The 23,579-nt window shown below is 33.9% G+C and overlaps 1 protein-coding gene across 3 annotated transcripts in view; it reads left to right on the forward strand.

Moving 5' to 3' along the window:
• Window positions 1–23,579, forward strand: part of MANEA (mannosidase endo-alpha) — a 68,700-nt gene that overhangs the window by 8,083 nt on the left and 37,038 nt on the right. For 2 of the 3 annotated variants that reach the window (XM_040474191.1, XM_040474192.1), the window contains exon 2: window positions 8,151–8,729. In XM_040474191.1, coding sequence (XP_040330125.1) covers window positions 8,189–8,729 — 541 coding nt within the window. In that variant the 5' untranslated portion in view covers window positions 8,151–8,188. The remainder of the gene's footprint in view (window positions 1–8,150; window positions 8,730–23,579) is intronic. The other variant, XM_040474193.1, reaches the window with a different exon arrangement.

The raw sequence follows: 23,579 nt of genomic DNA on the forward strand, positions 1-23,579 counted from the left end.
CATATATTGTTTGTTGGCTTACTTGTAGAATACACATTAAGTGTTAAGAATTGCTAACCTGTACCAATGCAAAAACAACTTACTAACTGGAGTTTAACATTTTATATTTGTTAGAGTATGTGAAATATAACATGGCTCAAAAAAGAACTATACAAAAAGAGAAGTCACTTCCATCCTCCAATTCTTCTACCCATTCTCATTCCTCTTTATTCTGTCCTGTTTCTCCTTACCCCCATACATAATCCACATCATTATCTAATGTTTATTCTGTTTCTTTGCTCACTTGAAAAATGTATATTTCCTTATTTGCATTTTCCTTTTTTCACTTAAGAATATATCCAGAAAATCAGTTTATGTCATTTCCAAGATCTCTTCCTCATTCAGCTGAACACTCCAGCATTTTACAGTTACAAATGGTGCTGTATATGGATTTATGTACTGTTCATGTGGTTTTGTATTTTTTGTGTATGTTGTGTATTTTTAAGGTAATTTCCATGAAGTAGGACTGAGTCCAAAGGTAAATGTATATGTAATTTTGTTAGTGCCAAATTCACAAAAAGGCTGTACCAATTTGCATTCACTAGCAGTGTTTGGAAGTGCTTGTTTTCCCACAGTTTTACCAACAGCATATATTTGTGTTTTTGTTTTGCCAGTCTCCTAGATAAGAAATGATTTTTTTTGTGTGTAGTTTTAATTTGCATTTTTTAAATTTTATTTTGAGAGAGCAAGGTTGGGAGTGTGTAAGCGCACATGGGGCACGGGCAGAGAGAGAAAGAGAAAGAATCCCAAGTATGCTCTACACCATCAGCGCAGAGCCTGATGCAGCGCTTGATCTAACAACCATGAGAGCTCATGACTTGAGCGAAAATCAAGAGTCGGATGCTTAACCACTGAGCCACCCAGGTGCCCTTAATTTTCATTTTTAAAAATTTTGAATGAGGTAGAATATCTTGGTATTTTCAGTTTGTCAGTTGTCCTTTGTTGACCGTATGTTCTGATATGCATATTTTAAAAGTTATAGTTAATGAAAAGACAAATTATGACTTCTGTTGAATCTGAATTTTGAGTCCCTTCTAAAGCGTTTCATTACGCTCAGGTTATAAGGAAATTCAGGTGGAATTACTTATTTCAATGGCTCTGAGCCCTACATCATGCATTATTCTTTGGGAGATTGTGGGGGAGATAGGGTTATTCAAAATCCCTCATTTGAAAGTAGCAGAGAAGCTAAACATATAGAAAATAGAAAGTTGAAGGATCTTGGTAAAACCCATGCCTTTAATTTCAGTACCCATATGTGTAAAGGAATAAGGATTAATGAGAAATAGTCCAAATAGTCACAAGGACTTAAACCCACTTTTGAAGATTTTGCTCTTACTAGATTCAGATAATCTTCCTCTTCACATTTCATACACAAGGGCTGGCATTCAATAATAAATTAACCCACCTTACAGAAAGACTGTGACTGTCCAGGTACTAAGCAAGAACAAAACAACAAAAGACGGGCAATAGAAACAGAATCCCTAAGGTCTAATTCAGCTTATTAGAGGTGGACTTTAATAAATGGGATTAACACATTCAAGGAATTAGAGAAGGAAAATTTTAACAGAAAACTGATACCTTTGAAAAGAGTCAAATGGAAATTCTTTTTTTTTTTTTTTTAATTTTTTTTTCAATGTTTATTTATTTTTGGGACAGAGAGAGACAGAGCATGAACGGGGGAGGGGCAGAGAGAGAGGGAGACACAGAATGGGAAGCAGGCTCCAGGCTCTGAGCCATCAGCCCAGAGCCCGACGCGGGGCTCGAACTCACACGGACCGCGAGATCGTGACCTGGCTGAAGTCGGACGCTTAACCGACTGCGCCACCCAGGCGCCCCAAATGGAAATTCTAAGAGTAAAATTATAACTGAAATTAAGAAATGACAGCTGAAGAGAAATAGGAAACTAGAAGATATTTCAGAAATACAGAGGCATGGAGAGATATGGAGGGAAAGTTTAAAAAAATGTTATAAACACATAGGATATAGAATTCTAACATGTGTAATGTATTCCAAAATGAGCAAGAAGGCAATAATGGAGCAAAAGCAATATTTGAAGAGATTGTGGTCAAGAATTTTACAAGGCTAAGGAATGCTATTAACCCCAGATTGAAGAAGCACTTTGGACCAAAAGCAGGATAAGTATTAAGAAAACCATATTCCATGTGTATTATTCCATAGGGAAACTGCTGAAAACCAAAGAAAAAGAGAAAAGTATTAAACCAGAGAAAAAAAATACCTTTAAAAATCCTTAAAATCAAAGAGAAAAAAAAAGCAGTGGTTGAGTTTTCAACAGAAACAAAGGCAGAAGATAATAGTTTGTGCTGAAAGAAAATAATTGCCAATATAGAAGTCTATGTATACATGTTAAGTTGAAGGTCACATATATTTTCAAACAAACTAATATGGAGTTTATGAGCAGCAGACTAATACCAAAAGCCCTGTTAAAGGGAATTGTTTTTTCACCATGAGGAAAATTAGTTTGAATGGAAGTAGGCAAATGCAAGAGGAACTAAAGAGGAAAGAAAAGGCTAAATGCAATAATGTTGACTGTATAAAATGATATCCTAGGGGTGCCTGGGTGGCTCAGTCAGTTAAGCCCTGGACTCTTGATTTCGACTCTGGTCATGATCTTGAAGTTTGTGAGATTGGGCCCCCCCAGCTGGCTCTATGCTGATAGCATGGTGCCTGCTTGGGATTCTCTCTCTCCCTCTGTCTCTACCCCTCCCCCCTCTCAAAATAAATATTAAAAAAAAATGATATCTGGTGGGGTTTAAGATATGTGTAAAAAAAAAAAAAAATCTACACCAAAATAGGAGCTCAAAGTTGGGGCAGGGATAAAGGAACTAAAGTCTTCTAAGTGTGCTTTTATTGTTTGAGAAATAGTAAAGTTCTAATTCATACCAGTTTTTGAGAAGAATGCATGCTCTTAATTGCACCGAGAATGCATAATAGAGAAAAATGAAACCATTAAAAAGATAAGAGAGAGGGGGGAAAAAAAGGAAGAGAGAAAATGGAGCTTGTAAGAAGGCCAAAAGGAAAAACAAGGGCAAGAATTAGATTTAAATATCCATATTTATAGAACTGTAAATGTAGTGTATACTACAACTATTAGACAAAGACTCTCAGGTTAAAAACAGCAATAATAATGTCTTATTTCAAAAATAACCATTTAAGGTGACAATAAAATGATGCAAATGATACTCTGTTCCAGTGTCAACCAAATGAAATCTGTTGTAGCTATATTAATATTAGGTTTTGTCTTACACTGTACTCTATCAGAGAAGAAAAGGAACATTTCATATAAAATAAGATTTAATATTTCAGGAAAATCTAGCAGTCTCAAATTTGTCTCTACATAATACCATCAATTAAAATTATATAATATAAACATGTAGATCTAAATATAGGGGATTTTTTAATACTGATGATATGAACGATATAAACAAGATAGCATATTTGGTACGTAGATCTTGTAACCACTAGCTGCAGAATATGCTTTCCTGATGTATATGGGACACTTAATGAGATTGATCATAGGCTGAGCCTTAAAGCAAGTCTCCACATATTTCAAAGGACTGAAACCATGCAGGCGATGTTTTCAATGGATTCACACTATAAATCAATAACAACAACAACAAAAAACTAGGAAATCTCCCAAATATAATACATCTATAAATAAGTTCTCATGGGAGAAATAATGGAAATTTGAATATATTTTGAACTCAGTGGTCATAAAAGTACAGAATACAGAACTTCTAAGATACTGCTAAAGATGTAATTAGCAGTAGAGTTATGGTATTAACACATTTTAAGGAAAGTACAAAGAGTTGAGGAGTGATGGCAACAGCTTTGGTATAATGTTTAAATTATCCTGAAATCATAAAAGCAGACCAGTAAATAGTAAAACCAAAACAAATAATCTGTAACAAAACTGAAAGACAAGTTATCCCCCATGGACTCAAAGTATGAGTGGAAGGGGACAGCTCTCTAATAACTATAAGACTTGTTTTCTAACTCTGTGCAGGAGGAAACCGAGGAAAGCAGTAGTGCATCTGCTTGAACTGAAGACAGGAACATTTCTAACCATAGATATTAATTGAAAGAGTGACAGCTCACTTTGAGAATAGTAGCTGCAACGGGGGAGGGAGACTTTGAAGCCTAACATCTGAAGGGGCTACAACATATTGGTTTTCAGGACAAAACCCCATATTGAAGAGTAACTTCTGGAAATAGCTTTCAAATTGAGCAGGGTTATAATAGCATACAAGCCAAGGAAATAAAAAATGCCAGATAAATGTGGGAATGGAGAAGAACCCAACTGATCTCAGAAAGACATTCAAAGCCATTGTAAGATTTCCCCAAAACAGCTTAAGTTCTATAGAGCATGAATCTAGAAAAACTATCATGATAAAGCATTCACTTCCAAAAATTGAGAGAAAATTATTTCATGTAATATTTGTCAATAGAAAAAGATCAGTCAGGTTCCATACAAAGTCCTTATAAGCAAAGAAGTGAACATACTTGTAGATACTGAAAGCATGCCAGAGAGACATGTTCATAAAATATATGACAACCATAACCTAATATTTTAATAGAAATAATTAAAATAGCTATATGAGATTTGGATGAATAAGCAAATTATGACTGAAAAGTGAAAAATGAGCAAATTTTATAAATGAAGATTACAAGACAAACACAATAGATAATGCCCTATGAAATGTAAAGGGTACAAAAACTTAAAAATTGAAGAGATAATACAGTTGTAAAAGTTGAGCAAAATTGAATAGAAGTAATAGAGCTTTGTATAGAAGAAAATCAAAGGAGTGAAACAACAAATATTAAAATTGGAAACCTTTGCTGACAATAAAAACAAGTTGATATTAAAGTTAATTTCTTAATGGGAAGATAAGGGAGTTTGTGTAAAATTGTTTTTGTTTATGAAGTATTGTTGACCCTTGAACACTGGAGGTTAGGGGTGCTGATTCCTATGCAGTTGGAAATCTTCCTGTAACTTTGGACTCTCAAAAACTTAACTACTAATTACCTACTGTTGACTGGAAGCCTTCCTGATAACACACACAGTTCATTAACATATGTTATTTATATATGTCCTTTATATGATATTTGTATTCTTACAATAATGTAAGCTAGAGAAAAAAAATGGTATTAAGAAAATCACAAGAGAAAATGCATTTTTAGTACTGCACTATATTTATTGAAAAATGCACATATTAATGAACCTGCATAGTTCAAACCCGCATTGTTCAAGGGTCAGCTGGATAAGACATAGATATCTGAAGATAATAAAGGAAGTTGGTGATGTAGCCGTAGGTTTGATGAAAAACAAAAATGAATAAAGTAATTCTGAGGTTAGAAAAGTGAACATACTGGAGTTTAGTGACAGGATTGTTAAGCATCTTGAGTATGAATTCATAGTGAAAGGTCAACATGGTTGTGTGTTTTGTCCAGTATAATTCTGTGGTTCTGGATCAAGGTCAAGGCACACATCATTTATTTGGGGTTTTACCAGTATGTATTAAGAAAGGAGAGAAGTGAGGAATTATAATGTTGGACAATGGACTATAAACTGTCACTAGAGACAAAACATGAAGAAAAGGAAATATAGCAAAAAAGCAGTGGACTCAGTGGATTGGACATCTCAATAAGGTCAAGGAATTGCCAGAATGAGAATACTAAACTAGAGGGGCTCAAGGCACGGAAGGTTATGTTTGGAAATGGGGAAAAAAAATAAAGATTTTGGAGTAATAAATGTTTGACAATGTCAGGATCAAGAGTAGGAGTATGACACCTGAGTTAGTGAAATGGAGTGAAAGAACAGATCTTTAGAAGTGAGGCAAAGAGTTGGGGCGGCTAAACTACGGGACTGGATCATCCATATTGGTGGAGTCACTAAAAATAGTAATAGAAGTAGGGAAGGAGTAAGTTGTTAAAATGATTAGTGAATGGGAGATTATTAGATTCAGAAAATGGTGGAGTTTGATGCCTTGAACATTATTTTTTTATAAGGGCTCCATTCTTCTAATCTGAACTCTTATTATACCAATATTTTGTTTACAAGCCTTTAGTGGTCCCTTGTTTACCAGAAAAGTTTTCTTTCTTTGGTGTAGTATGGTTCCAACATAGCACTATAGCTTTATTTTTCCTCCTTATCTTTTACTGGCTGCAGCCTACAGAGGCCTTTGTGTTTCACAATGTGTCTTTCATGTCCGGTATATCTTTGGGCACATCCTTTCTCTGACACTAGGGACATTCTTTTTTTTTTTTTTTTTTCCTTCTCTTTTCCACCAGCCTATGCATATTGTACTCCTTCTTCTAAGATTTTACATTTTTTTTCATAAAGAGTTTTTTTCAACTCCTTAATTTATATGGTATTTTATTGCTTTATATATGTCTTTCACTTCTCTTTTAGCACTTTTTTTTCTTTGAGTTATAGTTTATTTGCATACGTGTCTTCTGCCTTCCTTGGGGACTCCAAGCATCTTGAACATAAGAACTGTGTCTTACTAATCAATCTGTTTCATGTGGTGCTTAGCATACTATTTTTACACAATTCAGTTGCTCAATTAAACTGAGTCTAGAATTTGTTTTGATATTCCAACCAAATGAAACATATTTTTGTTCCTTGAACAACAGTAAGGATTCACCTGTTTATCATCTAAAAGTCAGCTATTTCTACTTTCATAATGCTTGTTTTAGTTTATGTCTAGTGTTAATTGGTTACATGATCTACGTTAATGAGTCCAGCTTGTTGGTGTGGTCATAGTGTATCCATGTAATAATATTAAAATATTATAACTTGGGGGGGGTGTCCCTAAATTAGTCTTAGGAACAATAAAGTGTTAATTTTTACTTCCAAAAGTTTAAGAAGGAGAATATTTGACATGAAAGCATTTTCATAAAACCAGTGGATTATTATAGTTGTAAAACAAAATCTCCAGACCTATCTGCCTATCCCTTTCCATTTTCATGACTTTTTTTTATGAGAGGAAGAACTGATGCAAATGAGAACATAGGGATGGAAAAGAGGTAGGATACCATGTAAAGTGTCAGAGAAGGTTTAATAAAGTTTCTCAATATTTTTGTGTAACTTCTGTACATCTAATTATATATGTAATTATACATATTTATAGTATATCTAAGTATATGGAAGGCATACACATATATTTGTATAAGATTAATATGCATATTCTCTATTTGTATATATGTACATATCGATATTACCATATCTACTTAAGTAAAATTTTGAAATGGGCAAAACAAAATGAATATTGGTTAGATACATGTATGTTTTAGAAAACCTACAAAGAAAGGTGAGGGGATGGTAAATACAAAAGGCAAGTGGTTATTGTTAAGGAGAAGGGGCAGGGCTGGTGATTGGCAAGGGTCACAAAAGGTGGAGATGAATTTTTAAGCTGGCAGCCTCCGTTTTGAATGTTTATATGTTTCAACCTAGATGTATGTCTTTTATATTAATCCTTAGGTGTGTTATATTTCACAATTAAACTTTACTTTGAGAAGACTGATTTTAGCCCTAAAAGAAATATGCTTGCTCATCTTAGTAATTCTTGCATATATGCATAATGGAAGTAACAGTTTATAGAAAGTATTTGTGTATGTGTGAGACAGAATTACTTGCTGATTATGTTTAACTTGTCTGTCTTTTCTATCAGGGTTAGTTGTTATGAACTTAATTCTTTGGAATAATAACAGCATGATTTATCATAGAAAGTCGTATTTTATAAATCAATGTCAACTTTTCCCCAAGCCAGAAATTTGTACATAAAGATATTTTATTCATATGTGTGTATATACCTATGTACATATACACACATACCTATACATATATGTATATACATACTTAAACATAAAAACATAAAATGTAATTGTGATATTTCCAAATAAATACTGCTATTTAATCTAGCCATATATAGACTATTTTGTAGATCTCAGTTTTTGATTATACAACTAATATGATGAACTTTTAAAATCTTTCAATGTAATGAACTTTACAGATTTTTGTTTTCATTTTGAATACATTGGGTAATATTGTCAATACTACTTACTAATTACCACTTTTCAATAAATTACAGCTAAACACTTACCATTTTGGAGTTTAAAGTATGTCATCATGGCAAAATTTCGAAGAAGGACTTGCATCATTTTGTCACTTTTTATTCTGTTTATTTTCTCCCTGATGATGGGTTTAAAAATGCTGAGACCAAATAAAGCTACTTTTGGAGATCCTTTTGGACTTGAACTTCTTCCAGAACTTCATCAACAAACTCACTTAGGGAAAAACCTTGATTCCCAAAACAATGACAAAATCAACAGTGAAACAAGTATCAAGAATTTAAAAAGTGTCGAAACCACTCTGAAACCTTCCAAAGCCTCTGAACCTTACGTGGAAGAGCTGCGACCTCTGAATTATTATTTGCATGTCTTTTATTACAGTTGGTATGGAAATCCGCAATTTGATGGTAAATATATACATTGGAACCATCCAATCCTGAAGCATTGGGACCCTAGAATAACCAAGAATTATCCACAAGGGAAACATAATCCCCCGGATGACATTGGCTCCAGCTTTTACCCTGAGTTGGGAATTTACAGCTCTCGGGATCCTTCTGTCATTGAAACTCACATGAAACAAATGTACTCAGCTTCAATTGGTAATTACTTTATGTGTGTGTGTTTAGGCATGTGATTGTGTGTATGTATAAATAATTTTTTGTAGAATATTTAAGTTACTGATTAGTCTTCACATTGTTGTTAATTATAATTTTAAACATGGATTCTATATTAAGCTGTATATACATACATATGTTCTTAAACATCTGATAAACCACCTTTTAACACTACTCTAAACTGTGTTTAATTTCTAACTTTTGGAACATTTCTGGATATAGTTTTGATTCCTAATTTAACATTCTTAATTTTATTAAATTATGGTTAACATAAGATGGCAATGAATTCTCCCACTTTATGTATATAGTTCAGTGATATTTCTCTAAGGTATACAACTGTTTAAATATTACCCCAACATGAAGTAAATATTCTATAGCCTAGAAACTTTTGTCATGCTTCCCTTATGCACACCCACATTCCTCCCCAGGAAACTAAATCTAATTTCTATCACCGTAGAATAATTGTGAATATTCTACGTATGACTCTATGAAATAGAATCAGCCAGTGCGCACATGTGCGTGTGTGTGTGTGTGTGTGTGTGTGTGTGTGTGTGTGAACTTTTGCCTAGCACATCATTTTGAAATTTACTCATGCTGTTAACTATATCAGTAGTTGAGTCATTATTGCTGAGTAGTATTCCATTGTATGATTGTGGCAGTTTGTTTCTGCATTCATCTTGATGGACATTTGTACTGTTTCAAATTTTAGACATGTAGTATACAATTTGGTCTCGTTTTTCTGTTTTTTAAAACTAGCCTAACAATCTCTTTTTAACTTTCTGTGTTTATTTCTATTTCATGTAATAGTGATATGGTTAATTATGCTTTCTTTGCTATTTTGTATGTCTATTCCATCTGTTTTGTTCCTTTTTCCTCTTTTTCTGCCTTTTGTATAAAATATGTTTATTCCATTTTATTTTTTCTTCTGACTTACTAGATGTCCCTTCATTTTATTTATTGTATGATTGCTTTAAAATTTACAATATACACTTTAACTTAACTGATAAGAAGTCTGTAGTTATTTGTATTGTTTTTTCCCTGCAGCTTTTTCTTCCCTCTAACTTCTGGCACTCCAGTTGCACACATTTACATAGAGTCAGATTATCTCACAAGTAATTCGTAAGAAAAAATTAAAATGGGATGCCTGAGAATTCTTCAATTTGTTAATCTACCCTTAAAAAAAACAAAAAACAAAACTTCTCTGTTATGTTTCCTGTGTCTTCCCAGTCTCCATAGCACTGGGACCACAAGAACAGATTGAGTGTTTTCACATTTTTATAGCTGTACAAAAGGCACAAACTTATTGAGCTGAAACGTATATGGAGATGTGCAAGGCTTTTTCATGAGCAAAACAATGTAGAATTCTGTGAATCTGCATCAACTGTGTGCAAGATGACTTTCTTCTGTAATTGATTTTTTTTCTAACTGGTTTTAAAAAATCTAGCTTTCTGGCCAGCTCCAGTTTCTGTGTTCTAGGATATAAAATATGACATAAAATAGGATTGGTACATTCAGACAGCATTGACTGCTATCTCTGCTTACAATTTACTTTTGTGGAGAGGATCTTGCAAATGACTTTTTAACTATTTTGTGCAAAGAATTTATGTCACACTTGAGGCTTTTTTGTTATTACAATGTTGATTTGTTTATGACTATACTAGTAGTTCTTGACAAAAAATTGATATCCGTGGAAGTTTCAAGGTTTTTTTCATGCAAACTGAACAGAACGCAATGAGTGTTTTTCCCCCCAGATACTTTTCATATAAAGAAATAATATATAAATGACATACTTTGTATGTTATAATTTAATTGTGATTAGGAAGAAAACTTTCAGTTTATATTTAGTTTTATGCCTATCTTAAGTTTATGAAGACCTTTTTTCCCCGTATATTATTTTACTACTACGTAATATGTGTGAACATGAATTGTTTCAAAACAAAAGTCAGTACAATTAATCTTAATTATAAATGTTCACAGTTTCACTATTGATGCAAATCCTTTTTTTCTTTGGTAGATTTTCTGGGAAAAAAAATCATTTGATAGTATTAAAGTGACATCATAATCCATCTGTAAATAAATTATTTTCTTATCAGTTAAATTATTTTCTTATCTTGAATTATAGTCTTTGTTATTGAAATATTATTGACATTTAACATGCCGTTAGTTAAAGATACATAGCACATTGATTTGATATACATGTTTTCATACGATTACTGTTGAGGCATTAACAAACCTTTCTATCACATCTCGTAATTATCATTTCTTCTAGTGGTGGAAAAATTAAGATCTAGTCTGTTAGCAAGTTTAATGTCTTTAATACAGTTTTGCTGTCTGTAATCACTGTATGCGTATGAGATCCCCATGTCTTATTCATGTACTAGTTGCAAGCATGTACCCTGAACAACATCTCTTCCATTTGTCCACTCCTGAGCCCCTGGCAGGTACCATTTTACTGTGTCTTCATTTGTTTTGTTTTGTTTACCTTTCACATATAGGAGGTGTCTGGCAGTATTTGTTTTATCTTAACATAATGTCCTCAAGATCCATCCATGTTGCTGCAAATGGCAGGATTTCCCTTTTTCTTGTGGCTGAAGAGTATTGTTTTATTTATATACACACACATATATGTATATATGTATAATTCTGTTTTATGTATATGAATGTGATATGAATGTAAATAAAATGTGATCTGTCACACTTTATTTATATATTTGTATGTGTGTGTCACCATGTCTTTGTCCGTTCACTTGTTGATGGACACAGTTTGGCTATTGTGTTAATGCTGCAGTATACAGTATATATCTTTGATAATTTTAAATTCCTTTTGATTTATACACAGAACTGTGATTACTGGATCATATGGTAGTTCTATTCTTAACTTTTTTGGGGGAAACTATGCAGTTCTCCATCGTGGCTGAACCAATTTCATTCCCACCAACAGTGCCAATACTTGTTATCTCTTGTTTTCTTGATAATAGCTATTGTTACAAGTGTGAAATGATATCTCATTGTGGTTTTGACTTGTATTAGTGATGTTGAGCACCTTTTCATGTATCTATTGGCATGTCATCTTTGGAAAAGTACCTCTTCAGTTCCTTTGCCCATTTTCTAATTGGATTCTTTGTGGGTTTTTTGTTTGTTTGTTTGTTACTGAGTTCTAGGAATTCTATGTATATTTTGGATATTAACCCATTATCCATTTGTCTTTTATTTACCAATAATTCATTTGCGTTTTCATTTTCTTAATTTCTTCATTTTCTTAATTCTTGCTTCTGCAGTGTAGAAGCTTTTAAGTTTGATGTAGTCCCACTTAAATTTTGTTTTGTTTTGTTTTGTTTTACATTTGTGCTTTGGATATCCTATCCAAATGTTTAAGTCTGATCCATTTCTAGGTGATTTTTGCGGGTGGTGTAAGTAGGGGTCCAATTTTCTTTGCATGGGTTTATCGAGTTTTCCCAGCATCATATATTGAAAAGCTATCCTTTCCCTATTGACTGTTCTTAGATCCCTTATCATTTATTAGTTGACAGTATATGTGGGAGTTTAATTCTGGGTACTGTATTTTGTTCTGTTGACCTAAGTACCTGTTTTTAGGCCTAGGTTGTACTATTTAACTAGTATAGCTTTGTAGTATACTTTGAAATCAGTAAGTATGATGGTTCCACTTTTGATTTTCTTTATCATCATTGCTTTGGCTATAAAGGGATCTTTTGTTGTTCCATACAAATTTGAGGATTGATTTTTCTATTGTGAGAAATGCTGGGGCACCTGGGTGGCTCAGTCAGTTAAGGGTCTGACTTCAGCTCAGGTCATAAACTCATGTTTCATGAGTTCCGTCCCTGTTTTGGGCTCTGTGCTGACAGCTCAGAGTATGGAGCCTGCTTTGGATTCTGTGTCTCCCTCTGTCCCTCCTCTACTCGCACTCTGTCTCTTAAAAAATAAAAAAAAAGATTTAAAAAAAATTTTTAATTAAAAAATAAAAAACAAATTTAAAAAATGCCATAGGAATTTTGATAGTGATTGTGTTGAATCTATAAATGGCTTTGGTAACATGGACCTTTTAACAATATTAACTCTTCAAATCCTTGACATGGGATATCCTTCCAATTTTTTTATGCCATTTAGAAAAGCCTTGTAGTTTTCATAGATCTTTTACTTGATTAAATTTCTTCCTAGGTATTTTATTATTTGTGTTGCTAGTGTGAATGGGATAGTTTTTTTTTTTTTTAAATTTTTTCCAGATGCATTATGGTTAGTGTATGGAAAACAACTAATATCTGTGTTGTGATTTTATATCCTTTAATTTTATTGTAGTCATTGATTAGACCCAACCATTTTTTTATTTCAGTATATCATGTCACATCATCTGCAAATAGCAACAATTTTAATTCTTCCTTTCCTATTTGGATGCTTTTTCTTTGTCCTGCCTGACTGTCCTAGGTAAGACTCACAGTATGTTGAATAAGAGTGGTGACAGTGGGCACCTTTGTATTGTTCTTGATCTTACAGAAACAGCTTTCCATTTTTTCCATTGAGTATGCTGTTACCTGTGTGTTTGTTGTATATTACTTTTATTATATTGAGGTATGTTCTTTATGTACTCAATCTATTGAGGAATTTTATCATGAAAGAATGTTGTATTTTGTCAAATGTGTTTTTTTGTTACATCTTTTGAGATGATCATATGGTTTTTATTTTTCATTCTATTAATCTGGCATATCACATTTATTGATTCATATATTGTTGAACCATCCTTGAATCCTAGGGATAAATCCCACATGGTCATGATATAATCCTTTCAATGAATTCTTGAATTTGGTTTGCTAATATTTTGTTTAGAATTGTTGCATCTGTGTCCATCAGGGACATTGGTCTGTATACAGTGTTTTATTCTTGTAGGACCCTTATATGACTTTGTCATCAGAGTATTGTTTACCTCATTAAATAACTTTTTAAGTGTTTCCTTCTCTCCAACTTTATGGAAGAGTTTGAGAATAATTGGCTTTAATTCTTCTTTAAATGTTTGCAAAAATTTAACCTGGAAACTATCTGGTCTGGATATTTTTGTGTTGGGAGGTTTTTGATTACTGATTCATTCTCCTTACATGTTATCATTCTGTTCAGACTCTATTTCTTCCTGGTTCAGTTTTGGAAGGTTATGGGATTGTAGGAATTTACTCATTTCTTCTGGGTTCTATAATTTGCTGGCATGTACATGTTTATAGTAGTCTCTTATGAGTCTATGTATTTCTATAGTCAATTGCACTTTCTACTCATCCATTTCTGATTTTATTTATTCGAGTCTTTTCTGTCATAAGTACTCGCTAAAGGGTTGTCAGTTTTGTTTATTTTTCAAAGAAAATAGCTCTTTGTTTTGTTGATTTTTTTTCTATTTTTCTGGTCTTTTCCACTTTGAACTTTATTATTTCCTTCCTTCTACTAACTGCGGTCTTGGTTTGTTCTGTTTATTCTACTTCTTTGAGGTATAAGGTTATGATGTTTATTTGCAATCTTTCTTAGTTCTTAATGTATGCATATGTTGCCATAAATTTCTGTCTCAACTGTTTTTGCAGCATCTCAGTGGTTTTGGTATGTTTTGTTTCTGTTTTCATTTGTTTCAAGATATTCTTTGATTCCCTTTTTGATTTATTCTTTCGCTTATTGGTTGTTCAGGAGTTTGTTTAGATTCTACATATTTCCAAATTTTCTAACTGTTTTGATACAAGTATGGCTATCCCTACTTCTGTTTGGTTTCCACTTGTATAGAATATCTTTTTATCCTTTTACTTGGAGTCTTCTGTGCATCCTTAAAGCTGAAGTGGATCTCTTATTGGCACCGCATAACTGGGTCTTATTTTTTATCCATCTAGCTACTTGCATGCCTTTTGATTGGTGAACTCCATTCATTTACATTTAGAGCAATTATTAATATGTAAGGACTTACTAGTGACATCTTGTTAATTGCTTTCTGGTTTTATTTTTCTGTTTCTGCCTACCTTTATAAATTATTTTCCATGGTGGTATGTCAGTTTCCACCTTTTTTTCTCTTTTGTGAATCTGCTCTAGGTTTTTCTCTTGTGGTTACTCTTGGGCTTACATAAAACATCTTACAAACACATGCATTTTAGGTTGAGAGTAACTTATCACTGATTGCCTGTAAATTTCTCCATCCTTTTTCTCCTACTTTTTATATTGGTATTACAGTTTATCTACTTTTTGTTGTGTATTTGTTAATTTATAGTAGCTATAGTTTTCCAGCTTTCTGTTAGCCTTGGTGCCATAGTTGAGTATTAATGCATCATTCTAATACAGAGTTAGAGTTTTCTACATCTGACTGTATAATTTTCAGCTTTAACAGCATGTTGTGTGCTTTCATATGTTTTTATGAGGCTGATTAGCCTGTTTTCATTTCAGCTTGAAGAACTCCTTTCAGTATTTCTTGCAAGACAGATCTAGTGATGGTGAGCTCCTTCCGACTTTGTTTGAGAAAACCTTTACTTGTCCGTCATATCTAAGGGATAACTGTTGGAGATGTTCTTGGCTGGCCATTTTTATCTTTAAGTTCTTTGAATATGTCATTCCATTCTCCACTGCCATGTAGAGTTTCTGCAGACAAATCCACTAATAGCCTAATGGTGTTTCCATTTTAGGTTACATTTTTTCCCCCTGTGTCTTTCCTTGTGGCCCTTGATTTCTTTTAGCAATATTTTGTGTTTCTCATTGTACAAATCTGTCACCTCCTTAGTTAATTCCTAAATATTTTATTCTTTTTGATGCTATTGGAATTATTTTTGCAATATCCTTTTCAGATTTTTCATTGTTAGTATAGAAATGCAACCAATTTTTGTATGTTGACTTGATGTCCTGCTACTTTGCTGAAATTACTTATTCTTTTTTCTTTTTAGTACAACCTTGAAAGTTTTCTATATATAAGGTCACTTCATTTGCAAACAGATAATTTTACTTCTTTCCAACTTGGATGTCTTTTCCTTTCCTTTCTTAATTGCTCTGTCTAGATCTTTCTTTTTTTTTTTATTTTATTTTTTTTATTTATATATGAAATTTATTGTCAAATTGGTTTCCATACAACACCCAGTGTTCATCCCAAAAGGTGCCCTCCTCAATACCCATCACCCACCCTCTCCTCCCTCTCACCCCCCATCAACCCTCAGTTTGTTCTCAGTTCTCAACAGTCTCTTATGCTTTGGCTCTCTCCCACTCTAACCTCTTTTTTTTTTTTTTTCCTTCCCCTCCCCCATGGGTTCCTGTTAAGTTTCTCAGGATCCACATAAGAGTGAAACCATATGGTATCTGTCTTTCTCTGTATGGCTTATTTCACTTAGCATCACACTCTCCAGTTCCATCCACGTTGCTACAAAAGGCCGTATTTCATTTTTTCTCATTGCCACGTAGTATTCCATAGTGTATATAAACCACAATTTCTTTATCCATTCATCAGTTGATGGACATTTAGGCTCTTTCCATAATTTGGCTGTTGTTGAGAGTGCTGCTATGAACATTGGGGTACAAGTGCCCCTATGCATCAGTACTCCTGTGTCCCTTGGATAAATTCCTAGCAGTGCTATTGCTGGGTCATAGGGTAGGTCTATTTTTAATTTTCTGAGGAACCTCCACACTGCTTTCCAGAGCGGCTGCACCATTTGCATTCCCACCAACAGTGCAAGAGGGTTCCCGTTTCTCCACATCCTCTCCAGCATCTATAGTCTCCTGATTTGTTCATTTTGGCCACTCTGACTGGCGTGAGGTGATACCTGAGTGTGGTTTTGATTTGTATTTCCCTGATAAGGAGCGACGCTGAACATCTTTTCATGTGCCTGTTGGCCATCCGGATGTCTTCTTTAGAGAAGTGTCTATTCATGTTTTCTGCCCATTTCTTCACTGGGTTATTTGCTTTTCGGGTGTGGAGTTTGGTGAGCTCTTTATAGATTTTGGATACTAGCCCTTTGTCCGATATGTCATTTGCAAATATCTTTTCCCATTCCGTTGGTTGCCTTTTAGTTTTGTTGGTTGTTTCCTTTGCTGTGCAGAAGCTTTTTATCTTCATAAGGTCCCAGTAATTCACTTTTGCTTTTAATTCCCTTGCCTTTGGGGATGTGTCGAGTAAGAGATTGCTACGGCTGAGGTCAGAGAGGTCTTTTCCTGCTTTCTCCTCTAAGGTTTTGATGGTTTCCTGTCTCCCATTCAGGTCCTTTATCCATTTTGAGTTTATTTTTGTGAATGGTGTGAGAAAGTGGTCTAGTTTCAACCTTCTGCATGTTGCTGTCCAGTTCTCCCAGCACCATTTGTTAAAGAGACTGTCTTTTTTCCATTGGATGTTCTTTCCTGCTTTGTCGAAGATGAGTTGGCCATACGTTTGTGGGTCTAGTTCTGGGGTTTCTATTCTATTCCATTGGTCTGTGTGTCTGTTTTTGTGCCAATACCATGCTGTCTTGATGATGACAGCTTTGTAGTAGAGGCTAAAGTCTGGGATTGTGATGCCTCCTGCTTTGGTCTTCTTCTTCAAAATTCCTTTGGCTATTCGGGGCCTTTTGTGGTTCCATATGAATTTTAGGATTGCTTGTTCTAGTTTCGAGAAGAATGCTGGTGCAATTTTGATTGGGATTGCATTGAATGTGTAGATAGCTTTGGGTAGTATTGACATTTTGACAATATTTATTCTTCCAATCCATGAGCTGGGAATGTCTTTCCATTTCTTTCAATCTTCTTCAATTACCTTCATAAGCTTTCTATAGTTTTCAGCATACGGATCTTTTACATCTTTGGTTAGATTTATTCCTAGGTATTTTATGCTTCTTGGTGCAGTTGTGAATGGGATCAGTTTCTTTATTTGTCTTTCTGTTGCTTCATTGTTAGTGTATAAGAATGCAACTGATTTCTGTACATTGATTTTGTATCCTGCAACTTTGCTGAATTCATGTATCAGTTCTAGCAGACTTTTGGTGGAGTCTGTCGGATTTTCCATGTATAATATCATGTCATCTGCAAAAAGCGAAAGCTTGACTTCATCTTTGCCAATTTGGATGCCTTTGATTTCCTTTTGTTGCCTGATTGCTGATGCTAGAACTTCCAGCACTATGTTAAACAACAGCGGTGAGAGTGGGCATCCCTGTCGTGTTCCTGATCTCAGGGAAAAAGCTCTCAGTTTTTCCCCGTTGAGGATGATGTTAGCTGTGGGCTTTTCATAAATGGCTTTGATGATCTTTAAGTATGTTCCTTCTATCCCGACTTTCTCAAGGGTTTTTATTAAGAAAGGGTGCTGGATTTTGTCAAAGGCCTTTTCTGCATCGATTGACAGGATCATATGGTTTTTCTCTTTTTTTTTGTTAATGTGATGTATCACGTTGATTGATTTGCGAATTGTCTAGATCTTTCAATGCTATGTTAAATAGAAGTGGTATAAGGACCATCCTGTCTTGATTTTCTAGGAAAATCTTTAAATCTCACTGTTGGCACTATGGGTTGTGTGGGGTGTGTGTGTGTGTGTGTGTGTGTGTGTGTGTGTGTGTAGTTTTTGTTGTGTTGTGGTAGTTTCCTTCTAAGTTTTTGAGTATTTTTATCATGAAGAGTTGAATTTTGTCAGATGCTTTTTCTATAACAACTGAGATCATTTTTCCCCCTTCATCTGTTAATGTGCATATGATTTCCACATATTATATCATCCTCGCATTCCAGGAATAAACTCCACTTAATCATTGTGTGTAATCCTTTTACTATGCTACTGTATTTGTTTGGTAATAACAGATCTTCCTTATCTTAGGTAGGGTTTATTTCCTGATAAACCCATAGTAAGTTGAAAATATCATGAGCCGAAAATGCATTTAATACACCTCACGTACCAAACATTGTAGCTTATTCTAGCCTACCTTAAATGTGCTCAGGACACTTAAATTAGCCAGCAGTTGGGCAAAATCATCTTATAGGAAGCCTATTTTATACTAAAGTGTTAGAAGTCTATGTAACTAACTGAATACTGTATTGCAAGTGTACATTGTATATTACATATACATTGTAAATGTATTGGTTTTTTACCTTTATGATTGCCTGGCTGACTAGGAGCTGCAGCTCACTACTGCTGCCCATCATCAAAAGAAAGTATGTTACCACGTATTGCTAGCCTGGGAAAATATCAAAATTCAAAGTATGTTTTCTACTGAATGCCTATCACTTTCACACCATCTTAAAGATGAAATATCTTAACTTGAACCATCTTATGTCTGGTACCATCTGTATTTTGTTGAGCATTTTTACATCAGTGTTCATTTGCGATAGTGCTCTAGTTTTTTTGTCTTTGTCTGCTTTGGTATTAAGGTAATGCTGACCTTAAAATGAGTTAGAAAGTATTCCCTCTTCCTTAATTTTTTGGAATAGTTTGAGAAGAGTTGGTTTAATTCTTTATGTATTTGATAGAATTCACTTACAAAGCCATTGGGTCTAGGGCTTTTCTTTTTTGGGAGGTTTTTGATTACTTATTCATTTTCCTTACTAGTTACAAGTCTATTCTGTTTATTTCTTCATAATATAGTCTTGGTAGCATTTGGGCATCTAGAATTTGGTTTTTTTTTTAATTTTTTTTAACATTTATTTTTGAGAGAGAGACACACAGTGTGAGTGGGAGAGAGAGACAGAGAGAGGGATACACAGAATCTGAAGCAGGGTCCTGGATCTGAGCTGTCAGCACAGACCCTGAGGCGGGGCTTGAACTCACAGGCTGCAAGATCATGATCTGATCTGAAGTCAGTCACTTTACTCACTGTGCCACTCCAGGTGCCCCTGGGCTTCTAGAATTTGTACATTTCAACCTGGGTATCCAATATTTTCCCATGTATTTGTTCATAGTACTCTCTGATAATCATTATTTTTGTAGAAATTATTAGTAATGTCCCCACTTTCATTTCTGATTTTGTAATTTGTATCTTCTTTTTTCTTAGTCCATCTTGCTAAAGGTTTATTAGTTTTGTTCCTTTCTTCAAAGGGCCAACCTTTAGTTTCATTGATTTTTCTCGGTTGTTTTTTAATTGCCTATTTTATTTATCTCTGCTCTAATCTTTATTATTTCCTTCTTTCTGCAAGCCTTAGGATTACTTTTTTTCTTCTTGTTCTAGTTCTTTAAGTTATAAAGTTAAGTTGATGAGATCATTCTTTTCTTTTTTTTGATGTAAAGCATTTATAGCTGTCAGTTTACTCCCTTAGCACTATTTTATCCATATGCCATAAATTTTGGTATGTCATGTTTTTGTTTTAGTCATTTCTAAATGTTTAGAAACATTTCCCTCATGATTTCTTCTTTTATCTATTGGTTTAATCATTTAGTCTCTAATAGGTTGACTTATGTTGATTTATTTTCAGATACCAACTGTTATTTTTCATTACTGGAATAAACTCCATTTGTTGTTGGCTTATTATTTTGTTCATATATTACTAAATTCTATTTGCTAATCTTTTAAGAAAGATTTTGTATCCATGTTCAGCTGGTATACTGATCTGTGGTTTTTCTTTTCTTGAGATGTCTTTTGTCTTTTTGTTACTAAAGTAGTGCTGGCCTCATAAAATGATTTAAGAAAACCTCCCTCTTTTTTTTTTTTTTTCTGGAAGAGATTGAGTAGAGTTGGCATTATTTCCTATTATGTATTTGATAGAATTTATCAGTAAAACTATCTTGCCTTGGTGGTTTCATTATTTAATTATAAATTCAATTTCATTATTAGGACTATTCAGGTCATCAGTTTTTTTTAGCAGAAAAAAAGCATACATATTTATTTAATATTTTCGATGCATATATGAAAGTCCTCAGAAGAGAAATGAAGACCTGAAGAAGATGGTAGGCTTAAAAGTTTATGGACCTTTTTACACAAAGAACAATAAATTGTGGGGATGTGACCAGACAAAGGGGTTTGGGCTCAGGGCAGTAGATTGTGGGACAGTGAACAGGAAATGTAGGAGGGAAGCTAATAGAAGTTCAAGGGTTATTTTAGTAGGTTTGTTTTTGCAGGTCCATTGCAGGGTTGACTCCCAGTCTCAGGAGATAAGATACTCTCTTTCTGGTACAGGGACGGCAACTTTCTCATGGGAGATTTTATGATCAACCTGCTTCTAGGTAGAAAGGGGAAAGTCAGCCCTTCTGCATCTGCAGTTTCTCAAGTACCTTCAGCTCAAAACAGTCAATATGCCAGAGGGGCATATTTTGGGATGGCATGTTCTGATCCCCTTTACTACCTTTTTTCTTTCCTCTTTTTTTTTGGAGCTGTGCTAGCAGAACATGGTTCAGCCAGTTACGTTTGATTACAAATAAGTAAAACAATGGTCAATTCAGGGTTTCAGCAGAATATTTTAAAAGGCAAACAAATAAAGAAAGCTAGCCTGCTTATTAGCTTTGCCAGGTGTTCCCTCCCCCTCTTTTTTTCTTCCAAGAACATTTTTATTTTTATTGATTGATTTCAGGAATAGAGTTGAGTGATTCAACACTTACATATAATACCCGATGCTCATTTCAACAAGTGCCTTCCTTAATGCCCATCACCCATTTTGCCCATCTCCCCACACATCCCCACTCAGCAACCCTCAGTTCTCTTTATTGAAGTCTTAATAGTTTGCCTCCCTCTCTTTTTATCTTATTTTCCTTCACTTCCCCTATGTTCATTTATTTCTTCTTGAGTGAGTTTTGGTCCTTATATTTTGTAAATAACTGGTCAGTGTCATCATATTTGTCAGTTTTATGAGCAGAGTTGCTTGTGTTATCCCTTTATTATGATTTTAAAGTGTACGAAGTCTGTATGTTCTGTATGTTTTACCTCTTTCATCCATGCTTTTGCTAATATTTTTCTCCTTTTTTTCTTGGTCAATATATCTAATTAATATTTAATATTGATCCTTTCAGTAAATGAACAGTTGGTTTCATTATCTGAAAAAGGTTGTTGTGCTGCTGTTGGATTGTCTTATAAATGTCAGTTAAAGTTCTTGATAGTATTCAAGTCTTCTGTATCCTTGCCAATTATCTACCTGTTCTATCAATTATTGATAAAGCAGTGTTGATGTGTCTTCAAGTATAATTGTAGATTTATTTATTTCCCCTTTCAAGTCTGCCATTTTTTGCTTTCTATATTTTGAAGGTCTTTTGTTAAGTACACAAACATTTAGGACTGTTATATCATTTAGACAGAGTCCTTTATTATTATGAAGTATCTCTCTTTAGTGCTGGTAATATTCTTTGTTCTGAAATCAACTTTGATGTTAATATAAACAATTCCAGCTCTCTTTGATTAGTGTTTGCCTGGTGAATCTTTTTTCATTATTTTACTTTTAACGTATCTGTTGTGTGTGTGCAAGGAAATCATTCTTTTGTCAGGTCTTGATTTTTTTTTTTTTAAGTTTTTTTTTTTTAAGTTTTTTTTTTTCAACGTTTATTTATTTTTGGGACAGAGAGAGACAGAGCATGAACGGGCGAGGGGCAGAGAGAGAGGGAGACACAGAATCGGAAACAGGCTCCAGGCTCTGAGCCATCAGCCCAGAGCCCGACGCGGGGCTCGAACTCACGGACCGCGAGATCGTGAGCTGGTTGAAGTCGGACGCTTAACCGTCTGCGCCACCCAGGCGCCCCTTGATTTTTTTTTTTTAAATCCAATTTGAAAATTTTGTCCTTAAATTAGTATGCTTAGACTGTTTGCACTCAGTGTGATTATTTTTATGATTATATTGATTGAAATCTGCTTTATTAGCCACTTCCTATTTACTCAATTTCTTTGTTCTCCTGGTTTTTTTTTTTTTTTTCTGTATTTTGGGTTAGTTGAACATTTTTTATGATTCCATGTACTCCACATTTGCTTAGTATTACTTCTTATCTCTTTAGTTGTTGACATAAGATTTACCAAATAAACCTTTATATGATCAGGGTACTTGCAAATAATATATACTTCATATGTAACAGAAGGACCTCTCCACATATTATTCCTGGTTTTTTCCTCCCATATCTTTTGCTATTGTTATCATTCTAGTATATAAAATGGTGTACATTACTGTTCTTTTTCTTGTAGACCAGATATTGGTTAACATCTTCTGTAAAGGACCAGCAATATTTTTGGTTTTGTGGCCCATGTTATCTTTTTACAACCACTCAACTATGCCATTATCGTGTAAAAGTTGCCATATGTAGACAAATGTATACAAGACTTACAGAGGGCAAGATTTGGCTCATGGACAGGAGCTTGTTGATGACAATTTTAAGCAGTCATCCATCTTATAAAGTAATTAAGGAACCAATATTAATCTTTCAAGTATTGTTTATATCCTTTGTTTTGAATGTCTCCTTTGCTATACAATTGTCAGCAGGAAGAGTTTTGTAGGTTTATGTTTTCTTTTGGAACTTTAAAAATGCTGCTCCATTGTCTTCTATCATGGTTTCTGATGAGAAGTATACTGTAAGTTTTACAAAACTTTTTATATCTTTACGTCCTGTATGTTTCCTTTTTGCACTGATTTTAAAATGTTTTTTCTTTGTTTATGAATTTTAGTAGTTTAAACATGTGTGTATCTGTTGGTTTTGGTATTTATTCTGCCTGATATTCTCTGAGCTTCTTGAATTTGTTGTTTTGTGTCTGTCATCAACTTTGCATAATTAGCAATTATTTTGACATATATACCTTCTACCTCTTCTGAGTTTTCAGTTACATGTGTGTTTTACCTTAGTCATATTATATTTAATGTAATTTTATGTGACTGGAAATTGACCCTTTCCTCACCTCTGTTCAGTCCTTTCATGAGTTTGTTGAAGATATTCCTCATCTTTTAACATGTTTTTCATTTCCAGTATTTCTATTTGAT

The sequence above is a fragment of the Herpailurus yagouaroundi genome, unplaced genomic scaffold (assembly GCF_014898765.1).
Source record: "Herpailurus yagouaroundi ecotype Mexico unplaced genomic scaffold, PumYag 139, whole genome shotgun sequence".
In the NCBI taxonomy this organism is placed as follows: domain Eukaryota; kingdom Metazoa; phylum Chordata; class Mammalia; order Carnivora; family Felidae; genus Herpailurus; species Herpailurus yagouaroundi.